Source organism: Octodon degus, unplaced genomic scaffold (genome assembly GCF_000260255.1).
Source record: "Octodon degus isolate 3935 unplaced genomic scaffold, OctDeg1.0 scaffold00001, whole genome shotgun sequence".
In the NCBI taxonomy this organism is placed as follows: Eukaryota; Metazoa; Chordata; class Mammalia; order Rodentia; family Octodontidae; genus Octodon; species Octodon degus.
Window position 1 is genome coordinate 30,998,350 of NW_004524577.1, and position 14,392 is coordinate 31,012,741.

A 14,392-nucleotide genomic window follows, 5' to 3' on the forward strand; every position below is an offset into this window, starting at 1 on the left:
TTTTAAAATCAAAATTCCAGAAGGGTTAAAAAAATGAATTTACTGAGTTTGATCCATGGTACTATCAAAAATAATAATAATAATAAATCATATCATGCAGATTATCAAACCATAGTGCAATCAAACTAAAAAGTAATAGCAAAGGAAAATCAGAAACTAGACAAATGCATGGAAATTAAGCAATACACTTTTAAATAATCAACAGATCTTAGAAAAAAATCAAGTAAGAAATAGTTATTTTAATTACACAATAAGGCCAGGACAACACAACAGAACTTATGTGACCCAAAGAAAGCACTCCAAAAAGGGAAGCTGTTAATTTCCATGTGAGAAAAACAGGATGTGCCAAAATAAGTAACATAGTAATGTATGTCAAGGCTGTGAAAAAAAAAGAAGAATCTGAATCCAAAGCTAGGATATACAAGGAAGGAAATTATAAAGATAAATAATAGAATGTAGGGGAAGACGGATTGTTCTCAGAGGAAAGGGATCAAGAGATAAAAGGAGGGGGGAAGAGAGAGAAGGAAAAGCCAATTTTAAAGAAGGAATTGAGATGTGTTACATACATGTACCATCTTCCCAGAAGGAATGTAAACATTACATACTACATAATTGTATTAACAAACTATAAAAGGAAGCTGGGCATGTCAGTACACACCTGTAAGCCTAACACTCAGAAGACTGAGGCAAAAACATCACCGTGAGTTTAAGGCAAACCTGTGCTGAACAGTTCATTCAAGGCCAGTCAAAACTATATAGCAAAACTCTGTCTCAAAAAAAAACAAACAAGGCCAGCCTAATAGCTCAGGCCTGCTGTGCTGGCCCCACCCCCATGGCACATTAAGCCAGCAATTGTTATTCAGATTGGGCATAGTGGCAATCCCAGCTCTCTTGGTAGGCTGTAAACAGGCAGATCAGGAGTTCAATCTACTAGTGAGACCCTGTTGACCCTTCCCTAAAATACAAAAAAAAAAAGTTTAAAGAACAAAAAGATCAGAGCATAAATCACTGAAATAGAGACTGATAAAACAATACAAAGAATTAATGAATGTAAGAGCTGGGTCTTCAAAAGAATTAATAATATAGGGCTAGGGAAATAGCTGGGCGGTCTAAGCATCTGCCCGGCAAGCACAAGGACCTGGGTTCAATCCCCACTACCTCATGCTGCAATGGTCCCCAAAATCAGGCATGGTGGCACATGCTTACAATCCCAGAACTGGGGAAGCTAAGACAGGAAAATCACTGAGTCTGAGATGCGTATTGAGACCCTGTACCAAATAAATAAATGAAAGATTTTTAAAAATTAAAAGAAAAAAAAACCCATAGACAAACCTCTGGCTAATCTTGCCAAGATAAGGAAAGACCTAAATCACTTGCCATTATAAATGAAAAAGATGAAATCACAATAGACACTGATGAAATCCAGACTACTAGAGCTACTTCGTAAACCTGTGTGCCAATAAAATGGAGAATTCAGAAATAGATAAATTCCTCAATACATATGAATTAGCAACTGAATCAAGAAGATATAAAATTCTTGAATAATAAAATAATATGCAAAAAATAAAATAATATGCAATACATCTTAAGCACTAATTAAAAAAACAAAAAACTAAGAAAAGCCCAGAATATGACAGATTCACTGCTAAAGTCGATAAAAACTCAGGGGTCAGGGGTTTGATCCTGGGCCTGCTATGCCAGCCCTGTGCCTGGGGCGCACTGAGATGGGGACTGAAAATGGGCATGGTGGCACCCGCCTATAATCCCTGTGCTTGGGAGGCTGAAAAACAGGAAGGATCGTTACAAGTCCAATCTGTGTAGTGAGACCCGGTAGACCATGTGCTAAAATACAAAACTACTGACAAAACACATGAACACTACCATTGATACTGTGATCAACTACAAAGATAGTTCAGGGCGACAGCTCAGTTAAGTGATCACTAGGTTACCTTCCAGGAAAGTTTTACCAAAATTCTATGAATTAGAAAGCCAGTAGATTTCAAAAAAAATAAAGGAAAGAATTAGTAATCATAAGTACAGGAGCCTGGGTGGCCTGGAGAAAGATGGCATGCTTCTGTGTCACAATGCTCAGACATTTAATTTGGAGGGATCCCAGATCTATGAAAACTCCATTGTCTTACAGTCTGTGTTTAAGAGTGCATGGCAGAAAATTGCCAAAGAGGAAGAAAGTGAGGAGGAAAGCAATGAGGAGGAGGAAGGAGAAGAGGAGTATGACTCTGAAGCAAAATCTGTTAAGGTGAAAATCAAGGTCAATAAGAGATGAGATGAGAAGACAATTTTGAACTAATAGTGTTTTTTTAAAAAAATCATTTTATTGAGAAACAAATAGCAATGAGACAGTTTCAAAACCGATTACTATGGGCTGGAGAGATGGCTCAGTGGTCTAAAGCACCTACTTGAAACAAGCTTAGCAAAGCACAGGGACCGCGGTTCAATCCCCCAGCACCACATGCCAGCCAGCCCCGCCCCCTGGTGGGCTGAGCTGGCCACACACACACGCGCGCGCGCGCACACACACAATGTAAAAATAATAAATAAAAAAAAAACCGATTACTAGCACAGTTTCAATAATTAATATATTGCATATTGTTATCTTAGTGGTTATTCATTGTACAAGATGCAGACATGATATCCTGTCCACAAACACTATTGGAACAAATCTCTCTATTCACTGAACTAAGAGAATGCAGCTGTATATCTATCCTAACCATTTTGAATATACAGATACAAAATGGTCATTCATCTGTATCCCCCTTTTTTGTTTAGTTTTGTCAGAGAAGGATATTCCATTGTCATTTAAATATTGTAGGTGTGTGAATTCAGCAAAATATTCCAATATAGTCCAGTAGTCCCTAATAGCAGTAGGTCTGCAGTACGACTGGCAATGTCAGACATTATTGACTTGAGCCTTTCACAGCTCAGCATATTAATATGACTTTACTTTTTATACTTCCTTTTTGCACTTATTCTAATGAGCCATCTCCCCCGCCCCATTTTTATACTTCTCTGCTGGATGGTTACTAATAGTGTTTGGACAAGATATCATGTCTGAAAAAAAAAAAAGAAGATAGATTATGAGGGCCGACCAAATAAATAGCTCAAAGGATTAAAGTGCCTCCAAGCAGGAGCAGGGGCCAGGGTTCAATCCACTTGATTTCCTGTGTCACCAATATGTATTGTCTCCTTCTCCCTAAAGTGTACTTAATCTTTGCTTTCTTTGCACAATGTCTTTGGTTGCAAGTCATAAGCATGAGGCAAATAAAATTCCAGTAATTTCAAAAAATAAAATAAAACACAAAAATAAATAAATAAAGTCTATAAAAACTTCAAGTAAGTTAGAGCCAATACTCATTAATCTCTTTAATGAAGTCAGAAGGAAAAGAGTAATTCCCAAAATCATTCCTGGAAGCTAGCATGGCCTTGATTCCAAAACCCAGAAGTATCTAATCAAAAAAGAAATATAGGCCAATCTCTTTAATGAACATAGATGCAAAAATACTCAATAAGATACTGGCTCATAGAATGTAACAAATCATCAAAAAGATCATCATTATGCCCAAAAAGGCTTGATCTCAGCGATACTGTAAATATAAGCAGGACAAAAACTACACCATCATCTCAGAAGATGCAGAAAAGCTTTTCATAATAATGCAACATCCATTTGTGATACAAATGCTAAAAAACAAAATAGGTTGAGGGCCAGCCAGCTAGCGCAGCAGACTAAAGCGCCTGCTTCAGCAAAGCGCAGGGACCAGGGTTCAAGCCCCAGCCAGCACTAGCCCTACCCCTGGGGTGCATTGAGATAGGGACTAAGGCTGGGTATGGTACCACACACCTGTAAACCCAGTGCATGGGAGACTGAAAAACAAGAGAATCACTATGAGTGCAACCTGTGTAGTAAGACCCTATAGGCCACGTACTAGCTACATTACAAAAAAAAAAAAAAAAAGGAAATTATTATCTTAAGTTCATAAAAACAATTTATGACAAACCAAACTAAATAGAAAAACTGAAAATTTTCTCTCAGAAGAAAAACATGTCCACTATCATGAATAATATATATTATATATAGTACCAAAAATAATAGCCAGAGCAATTAATTAAGAGAAAGAAACAAAAAGGATAGGTACAGAAAAGAAAGAGGTCAAATTATCATTATCTGTATACCACATTTTCTTTTTTATCTTAAGGAGCATGAAAAATAAGCATTAGAAACGATATAGGGTCGGTCAGATAGCTCAGTGGACTAAAGCCCCTGCTTCAGCAGAGCGCAGCAGCAGGGGTTCAATCCCTGACATGCCATGCCAGCCCCGTCCCCAGGGCCCACTGAGACAGATTGAGACTGGGCATGGTGGTGCACAGCTGTAACCCCAGCACTTGGGAGCCTGAAAACAGGAGAATCACAAGGAATCCGATCTACCTGGTAAGACCCTGTACACCCTGTCCAAAATTCATAAAAAAAAAAAAAAAAGACACAGAATTTGAAAAACAAGATATGAACTCAACATTGGGTGTTATATTGTATGTTGTTGTGTTCAAAGTAGTTTTTCAGATTACCAGATATAAGCATGCAAAACTGCTCAAAAAATAGTAAGCATTAATTATTCATTTCAATAAACAGAAGTTAGCAGTACAATTTTCTTAGCTATTTTTTTCCATTCCTTTCATTTCTACTTTTCCTCACTCAAGATTTCTTTCCTTTAGAGTAGTTTATTTCCCTTTGACAATATCTATTGTATCTTTCAGATTTTTTAATTACTCTTTCAGGTTCTTATGCTAGGGAGAGAATATGTTTACTCATGTGGATCTGATTTACTTTACCTTTAAGGATCTAGTAGTATTCACTGATTTATTTTTCTTAAGAGATGAGTAACACAACACTGTAAAAATACATCTTTTTTATCCATTCCTTAATTGATGAGCATTTGGGTTGTTTCCAATATTTTGTGCTGCTATGAACATGGGTGCAAATACATCACTGTAGTATGATGTTTTCAGTTCTTCTGGAAAAATACCCAACGGAAGAATAGTTGGGTTGAACATGACCTCTAATGCTAATTTCTAAGGAATCTCCACACTGATTTCCATAGGGTTGTACCACTCTACACTCCCACCAACAGTGAAGAAGGGTTCCTTATTCCGCACAGGCCCTCCACCATCTGTTAGTGGCTGATTTATTGATAACAAATATTTTTTCTGGAATGAGAGGGAATCTGTGTTGTCTTAATGTGCATTTCTCAGGCCGGTCTGATAGCTCAGTGGACTAAAGCACCTGCTTACACAGAGCACAGTGGCCGGGGTTTGATGCCGGGTGGGCCATGAGGTCCCCACCCCCGGGGCATGCTGAGAGAGACTGAGCGTGGTGGCACATTCCTGCAATCCCAGCACTTGGGAGGCTGTAAACAGGAAAATCACTATATCCAATTAGTGTGCAGTGAGACCCTGTAGACCCTGCCCTAAATACAGAAAAAAAAATAAATGAAAAATAAAAATAATAATTTTCATTTCTCAAATGAATAATGATGTTAAACATTTTTGCATAGATGTATTTGCCGTTTGATTTTCTTCCTCTGAGAAGTGTGTATTTAACTCAGATGCCCATTTTTAGACTGGCCCTTTGAATTTTAGGGGCCTGATTTTTCAAAACTATGTTACAGATAGAAGTCCTTTGTCTGATAGACAGTCAGTTAAAACTTTTTCGCAATTCGTAGGCTTCCATTTTACTCTTGGAAATTTCTTTTGACATGTAGAAACTTTTCAAAAAGATGGGATCCTAGTTGTTGATTCTTTGAAATATTCCCCATGCAGTTTGGTTTTTGTTCATGAACTCTCCAACTACCTCTATGTCGCCAAGATTTCTAATTTCTCCAGTAGATTTAGTGTTTCTGTTTTAATATTTAAATCTTTGATCCATTTTGACTTTAGTGTATGGTGATAGACAGGTCTAGTTTTAGACTTCTACATGTAGAGAGCCAGTTTTTCCAGCACTGCTTATAAAAGAGGCTATCTTTCTTCCAGTGAGTATGTTTGGCCCCTTTGCCACAGATAAGGTGTCTGACTGTGTTTGTGGTTTTGCCTGAATCTTCTAGGCTGTTCCATTGATCTTCAGGTCTATTTTTTTGCCAAATACCATGCTGATTCTATCACAGTAGCTTTGTAGTATAATTTCAACTCTGGGATTGTGATGCTTTCTGCCTTGTCATTGTTGCCCAAGACTGATTTTGCTATTCTGCAGCTATTCTAGTTCCAGATGAATTTTAGGAATATTTTCTCTAGAGCTCTGCAGTATACTAATCATATTTTCAACAGGATTGCGTTAAATCCATATAATAATTTTGGAAGTATGACCATTTTGATTACACTGGTTCTTTTATTCATGAGCAAGAAATAATTATCTTTCCATTTTCTGAAGTAATCTTTGATCCCTTCTTTCAGAGTAGTAGAATTTTCACCATACAGATGTTTTATTTCTTTTGTTGGATTGATTCCGAAGTATTTCAAATTTCTGGACAATATCGTGAAATGTATGGTTTTCCTAATTTCTCCCCGTGTTTTATTTGCATATCGGTGTCAGCTTTCTAGCTACCTACATTACTCAATTTTTTATTAATTCTACGAGTCTTTCAGCAGCACATAAAGTACCAAGTCCTCCGTGAATAATGATAACTATACTTCTTCTCACATACCATTATTCCTTCAGTCTCTTATGTAACTGCTCTAATATTTCCAGAAATATGTTGAATAGGAGTGGTGACAGCAGACATTCTTGTCTTGTGCTGATTTTAAAGTGAAAGTATTCAGTGTTTGTCCATTTAGTATGGTTTTGGTTGTTGGTTTATCATAGATGACTTTTATCACATAGAGGTAAAGACCATCTATTCCAATTTTCTTTAAAGTTTTTATCATGACTGAGTGCTGTACTTTATCAAAAGTTCTTTCTATATCTATTGAGATTATCCTCTGATTCTCTTTGGCTCTACTGATGCAGTATATTACACTTATTAAATTATGTATACTTAACCATCCCTACATTCCTCAGAGGAATCCCACTTGCCCATGGTGTAAAATCTTAATGATATGCTGCGTTCTATTTACTAGTATTTTATTGAAGATTTTTTTATCTCTTTTCATTAGGGATATTGGCCTGTACTTCTCTGTTTTGACTGGGTCTTTTCTGGTTTTGGTAACAAAGTAATACTTTCCTCCAGGAATTAACTCATTAATTAAAGGGAGCTTTCCCTTTCTACTTCATGACAGAGAATGAGAAGAACTGGCATTAAATCGTCTCTAAATTTCTTGGAGAATTGAGCTGTTTATCAATCAGGATTCTGCGTTCAGTCCGTGGTACTGAAAAAAACAAAAAACAAAAAGTCAATCCATCAGGGCATAGGCTTTACTTTGCTGGTAAGTTTTTTTATTCCATTTTGTATTTCATTGACCGATACTGGATTATTCAGGATTTTTGTATCTTCTTGATTCAGCTTTAGTAATTCATGTGTATCTAGGAAAATGTCCATTTCTTCTGTGTTTTCCATCCTGTGAGAGTAAAGATTTTTAATTAGGTATTGATAATCTTCAGTATTTCTACAGATCTATAATTATTTCACCTGCTTATTTCCTTAATGCATGGATTTACATTTTTTTCTTTCCTTTTTCTGATAAAGTTGGGTAGGGGCTTATCAATTTCATTTATTCTTTCAAAGAACCAACTCTTCAATTCATTAATTCTTTGCATTGTTTCCTTAGTCTCTATTGTACCGACTTGTCCTACGATATTAATAATTTCCTCTCTTCTTTGGGCTTTGGACTTGACTTGCTCTTCTTTTTCTACAAGCTTGAGACACAGCATAATAGTTATTTATGCTCATTCTGTTTTCCAGAAGTGGGAGACTGAAATTCCCTTTGCTTTTATTGCATCCCACAGATTCTAATAAGGTGCATCTGCATTTTCCTTTGACTATAAATTTTAATTTCTTTTTTAATTTCATTTGTGACTCATTATTTATTGAGTGTGTTATTTAATTAACATGTGTTTATGGAGTTTTTATAATTTTGTCAAATAATTTCTGATTTCATTTCACTATGGTCTGATAATATCCAAGGGATAATTCTGATTCCTTTCTGTTTACTTAAGCATGTTCTATGTGCTACAATATGGTCTACTTTAGAGATCATCGCATGTGCAACTGAGGAGTGTGCATTCTGATGTTGTTTGATGGAACACTCAGTAAACATCTACTAAGTCAATCATTTCTTCACAAGTTTGGTTTAGTTCTATTGTTTCCTTGCTCTTTTTTTTTTTCTAGTTGTTCTATCTCTTTGAGACAGTAGGGTGTTAAAAGTCTCTCATTATAATTGTGTTATTGCTCATTTGATTTTTCATGTCTGTTAAAATTTGTTTTACAGTTGGGTGGTCCTTCCTTAAATGCATACATGTATAACTGTTATCTCTTCCTCATGCACTTTTCTCCAACAAGTATGTAGTGACCTTTCATATCTCCTTTGATCATTCCTGGTTTTAAGTTCACAGTGTCTGCACCCAAAATAGCTACGCTGCTTTTTTCTAGTTTATTTTCACATGGAATATTATTTTCCATCCTTTGGCTTTTAGTCTATGAATTTCCTTTCGAGTTGTTTCTTGTATACATACTGTCAGATTTTGTTTTGGTTTCGTTTTCATTTATGTCTTTTTTTTACGGGGGTGTCTTTTTTGAGACAAAAAAGTGTATCACTAAATAGCTTAGGTTAGCCATGAGCTCCCTTTGTAGCCCAGGCTGGTCCTAAACTCACAATAATCCTCCTGCCTCAGCCTCCCCTGGGAATACAGGTGTGTGCCACCATACCCAGCCAGATTTTGTTTCTTGATCCACTCTACCAGTATGACTCTTTTGACTGGTGAACTGAGGCCATTTACATTAATGATTATTACTGATATGTACTGGCTCACCTTTGTCATGTTATTTTCCCAATGTTGGTTCCCTACTTTCCAGTTTTTTTTAATGTATTTCGTACAGGGTCTCACTATGTAGCTCATAGTGATCCTTCCTGTTTTCAGCCCCCCAGCGTGTGTGCCACCACACCCAGTCTGAGTGGCTGGGTCTACCCAGGGCTTGAAGCATGGGTGCTAGGGATTGAACCTGAGTCCCTGTACTTGCCTAAGCAGGTGCTTAGTCCACTGAGCTATCTTGCTGGCCTTTTTCCAGTTGTTCTTAATTGCTTGCCCTGCTTGGTGGTTCCTTTCTACTGTTATTCTTGGTATTGTATTCATTTTTATATCTTTGTAGAATATCTTCCAATATTCTTTGTAGGGTTGGTTTGGTGACCACAAACTTCTTCAACCCTTCCTTGTCTGCTAAGTGTCTTACATATCCATTAATTTTGAAAGAGAGTTGTACAAATACATTAATCTTACTTTTCTTTTAGGACCTGGAATACTTCACTCCAAGCTCTTCTTAACTTGATGCCTTCTGTTGAGAAATCTGCCATGATTTTGATGGGATTTCTATTATAGGTGATCTTTTTCTTTTTCCTAACAGCTTTTAATATTTTGTTCCTTTGTTGAATTTCTGGGATCTTGATTTTTATGTGTCTGGGTATATTTATTTATTCATTTTTGTTATGGCTAATTTGAGTTCTATATGCCTCACTTAACTGTATGTCTGATTCTTTTCCTATGCTTGGCAAATTTTCTGCTACTACTTCTGCAAATAGTCATTTCATATTATGTGTTGACTCCTGCTGTTTGTTCACAGTTGTTAGTATACTGTATTTGTTTGCATCATCTTAGAGCTGTTGTATTGTTAATTCCTGGTTCCTTGTCATTTTTAAGAGATCTTTCCCTTCTAAATCGTTAGCTGTAATGCTGTCTTCAAGGTCCCAAAGTCTATCTTCAGTTTTATTCGAGCAGTTTTGTCAGCTTTCAACAGAATTTTTTTATTTCCTGGCTATCTCTCTGAATCTGCTTCAAGCATTCTAATTCCTCCTATATTGTTCATTCAAGGTTTCCATTATTTATCTATGTTCCTCTATTTTTTTTTTTTTTTTATCTGTATCTTCTTTGGATATGCTGAGCAATTCTTTCATTAAAGTTGTTTCCTTTCTACCCTGATTTCTTCTCTATCCTGATATACTTGTTTCTTTACTTCATTTACTATCATTTCAAAAATTTCAAGTGTGTGACTTCCATGTTCTTCCATTTCCACATCTCCTGGACTTTTTCTGGGTGGGGTAGAGGTCTGAAATCTCATTTTGCTCCTTCATTTTGTCATTTTTAAAGCCCCTGAGGTTTGCTGGAGCTCAACCTCCCTCTTGTGCAGGGTGTGGAAGGCATGGGGGGGGGTGGTGCAGAGTCAGTCTCCGCCCCAGCAGCTCACCAAAGCTCCTGAGTCTCCCCAGAACTCATCAGCACTGCTCCCACGATGGTGGCAATTGTGCAGAGTACAGTCCTTGCACTCCAGAAGTTCACCGAAAGTTCCCAAGTCTCCCTGGGACTCCTTCCACATGATTTTTGTAACAAATTGGACACATTAAAATTTATACCATAAAGAAATCATAAAGGTTTGAAACAACAGGTATCTTTAACCTGATTAAAACATTAAATATTGAAACATCAATAAATATTAGCTTTCTGTACTGGTTTAAAAATGAGTTAATTAAAAAGAAAGTTTAGAAAGTTGACATATGCCTTGATACCAAAACCAATAAAGCTCAGTAGCCAAAGGAAAAGGAATGTCCAGTATCATATCCACATAAAACAAGTTCTTACCACTTTTTAAACTCCATAGTTAAAAGTAGATGACACTTTTTAATTATCAAATAAATTTATAAAACACCTCAAAAAGTACAAAAGTTAACTATAATTTTGAGGGCTTGAAAACAAAAATAAATGCTCTTCTTTAAATATCCAAATAATAGTCTTTTCAATTTGCTTTACAGAACTGAGAATTTTAACCAAGTATAAAGTATAGCATAACTTCATCAATAATGAGAAAAAAACTTGTAAGCTTCTTTAGAGATACTCTAAGTTAAAAATCAATTATTAACAAGTACTCTAGAATCACCATACTTCATAGCATGCTTTATAAAGTGTCACTGGGTTTGAAATATTATATGTTAATATATCTTTTCAAAAGTGGCCCTACAATAAGACTCATTAAAATGGTAATTATAAAAATATGAAAATTCAGACGACACGGGCCAGGGAGATGGCTCAGTGGAATAAGTGCTTCCCTGGCAAGCACAAGGGCCTGAGTTCAAACCCACAAAAAAAAAAAAAAAAACCTAGAGATGAACTGGTCATGGTGGTACATTCTTGTAAAGCCCAGCACTCAGTAGGCTGAGGCAGAAGAACTGCCACAAGCTCAAGGCCAACCCGGACCACACAGTGAGCACAAGGCCAGCCTTAACTACATAGGGAGACTCTACTCAAAACAAACAAACAAACCAAAAAATGGCACAGGGATATAGGCCTTCAGGACAAAGTTTATGGGTTCAATCTCCAGGAATACCAAAAACAAAACAAAACAAAACAAAAATTCAGACAACAATAAATACAAAAATAAAACCAAAATTCAACTTAACTCCCTGCTCACTCAAGAGTCAATATTCAATTATTCCTTTCTAGATTAAGATCAACACTTGTCATATCTAACAAAACTAGAATCCAGCCACATAAAAATATTATCCAACAACACTGATGCCAAAAAATTGTGCTTCCATTTAGATGCTTTAAATAAATAAATTTTAAAGAACTATTTCCTCACCTATTATCAGATGGCAGAAGTGAAAGCAAAGCCAAAGCTGAAAGTTTTCTTCTTTCAGGCTGGGTAATGTTGTCCATTCTATCTACCCACATTTCAATCATATTTCCCAAGAGCTGGTCCATCTGAGAAAAGAGGCAGCATTTCAAATATTTGACATTCAATTTCTTCCTGGATAAGTACTATTAAAAGCTTAAGCCCCCTAAGTTGTAGTTAAAATTTCAATTCTAAACATCAGAATTGGAATAACTTAATGAGAGGCAATCATCAAGCTAAAAAAATAATTTGAGGGGCCGGGGAGATGGCTCAGTAGAATAAGTGCTTCCCTGGCAAGCGCAAGGGCCTGAGTTCAATCCCCGGTTCCGCAAAAAATAAAAAAATAAATAGGTAGGTAGGTAGGTAGGTAGGTAGGTAGGTAGATAGATAGATAGATAGACAGACAGACAGATAATTTGAGCAAAACCAGAAACTACTTCTAATTAATCCTGAGCCAAGCACACTTGAATTTCATTTAATAATTTACTAATAAATATAGTCATCCTAATGGATTGAAAAAGTGTATGTATTTCTCAGAATTGCCTACTTGAACTTAACAGTTTATTCTGTTGAGTGATTCCCTTTCAATATTCTGTAATTCGCTGGCCTGACTTTCCACTATTCTCAGAGGAAAGCACAGACTGACACCTCAACTTGATCAATTTCAAAAAAAAAAAAAAGTATAATTTACTAGGACACTTACATGGTACAGGAATAATAAAGACAAAATAAATGAACCTAAGCATTACGGTTTATGTCTAGATGTCCCCCTCAAAGCCTCATGCAGCTTCTTCTTTGGACGTGGTGGACTCTAGAGTGTGTAACTGATTTGTAGTGCAATGCTGAAGCCCGGCACAGCCCTAATCCCAAAAGACCATATATGATATGAGGGACAGAAATAGGTTTGTCTCACTTGTTCTCTCATTGCTTTTGCTGCCTTCCACTGCCAAGTATGGTTGCCCCTCTGTCATGTGCCATGAGATACCTCTACAAACTGTCAGGTAAATAACCTTGGGTATTAGATATTTAACAAAAATAAACATATTAAACAAAATTAGGGTGAAGATTAATTGTACAAGTTGACTCAGCTAGGCTAGGGTGCTCCTCTCTTCAATTAAAGACTAAACTATTTGCTGCAAGAAAATGTGGTGGTGGTAGGGTGTTCCTAAGAGGTAGGATCTACAGATTACTACATGATTAAATACACAAATCACATAATCTAAAACAGATACCATTTCTCTTTTCTATTTCTAGCACCTCTTTAAAAACACATTACATTTAATAACCAAATCTGTACCTTACAGGTTTGGTCATATAGAATCAACTATATATTCCCATTCTTTTCTACTTTGACATTCTTACATTTTTTCCAAGAAATGCTTCAATATATTAATAATGTAATATCAAGAAAGCACTTATTCATGACCATTATTTATGCTTGTTCTCTAAAGCATATACTGCATCCTGCAATGCCATAATGAGTTCAAAGAATAGTTGCAATTATTGAAATATCTGTCAGATACTTCAAGAACTACCAACCCAGCTCAAGAAGGTTTCCAATTTTAACACTGATAACTTACAGTCTTGCCAAGAACAACCTCCATATCAAGTTATAACAGAAAATTAAAATGCAGGTGTCCAATTTATTTCAAGGATTGAGAATGGGAGTCCTATCACATAGGACTCAATAACTATAGTAATTATTATATAATAATTATAGTAACATAGTATTACTATTAATTACAGTAATTACATAGTAGTCAATAACTATAGTAATTTAAAAACGAAATAAAAATTTTAGTTTTGGTTTTGGAATGGGTCAACTCACAGTTTAGATTATAAATGTAAATCTTGTGCTTTCTGTTGTAAATGTATATTTACCACTGTTCTAAGTTGTTTAGTAACTAGTGGTTGTTTCTTGCTCTTTGCTAAGATAAAATTCCTGTAACCCTCACCAATTCCTGTTACCAAATTTAGCTTACAGAGATGACTTCAAAAGGAAACTAAATGAGATTTAACTTCTTGTAACCTTGGGCTATGCAAGGTTGCCTGCAGGTACTTACTCAGGTGCAAGATAACCAGAAACTAAAACAAAGCCCCAGGAAATTTAGTTTGGGTAGTGGTCACAATGACCTGAAAGCATTGTTTTGTGTCAATGAATTTGTTTACCAAACAGAATGTGGTTTCATGTTTTAAAAGCCCCCTGCTTCCTGGGCTAGCTGCCTTTTCCGTCCTCTCCTGTGTGAGAGCTGATGGGGGCCCTGAGCTCAGTAATACAAGGCTTTCCAAATTCCAACCTGGCTGATCTGGTTCCTATTCTGAGTGACCCATAACAAAAAGAAATAACTAAAGAGTAATATCCATGGCTAGGTCATATTCAAGTAACTTAATATTTCACTTGAGATTTTTCCAGATCTAATGCTGACACTATTTCTTAATTTAAAAATGTCTTGTTCAACAATGAATATAAAAACCATTATTGAGGGGCTGGAGAGATGGCTCAGTGGTCTAAAGCACCTACTTAGAACAAGCTTGGCAAAGCATCAGGGACCGCGGTTCAATCCCCAGCACCACAT

The 14,392-nt window shown here is 36.2% G+C and overlaps 1 protein-coding gene across 2 annotated transcripts in view; it reads right to left on the bottom strand.

Moving 5' to 3' along the window:
* Window positions 1–14,392, bottom strand: part of Ipo11 (importin 11) — a 219,016-nt gene that overhangs the window by 78,875 nt on the left and 125,749 nt on the right. For both annotated transcript variants that reach the window (XM_004623057.1, XM_023707125.1), the window contains exon 27: window positions 11,784–11,905. In XM_004623057.1, the coding sequence (XP_004623114.1) occupies window positions 11,784–11,905 (122 nt within the window). The remainder of the gene's footprint in view (window positions 1–11,783; window positions 11,906–14,392) is intronic.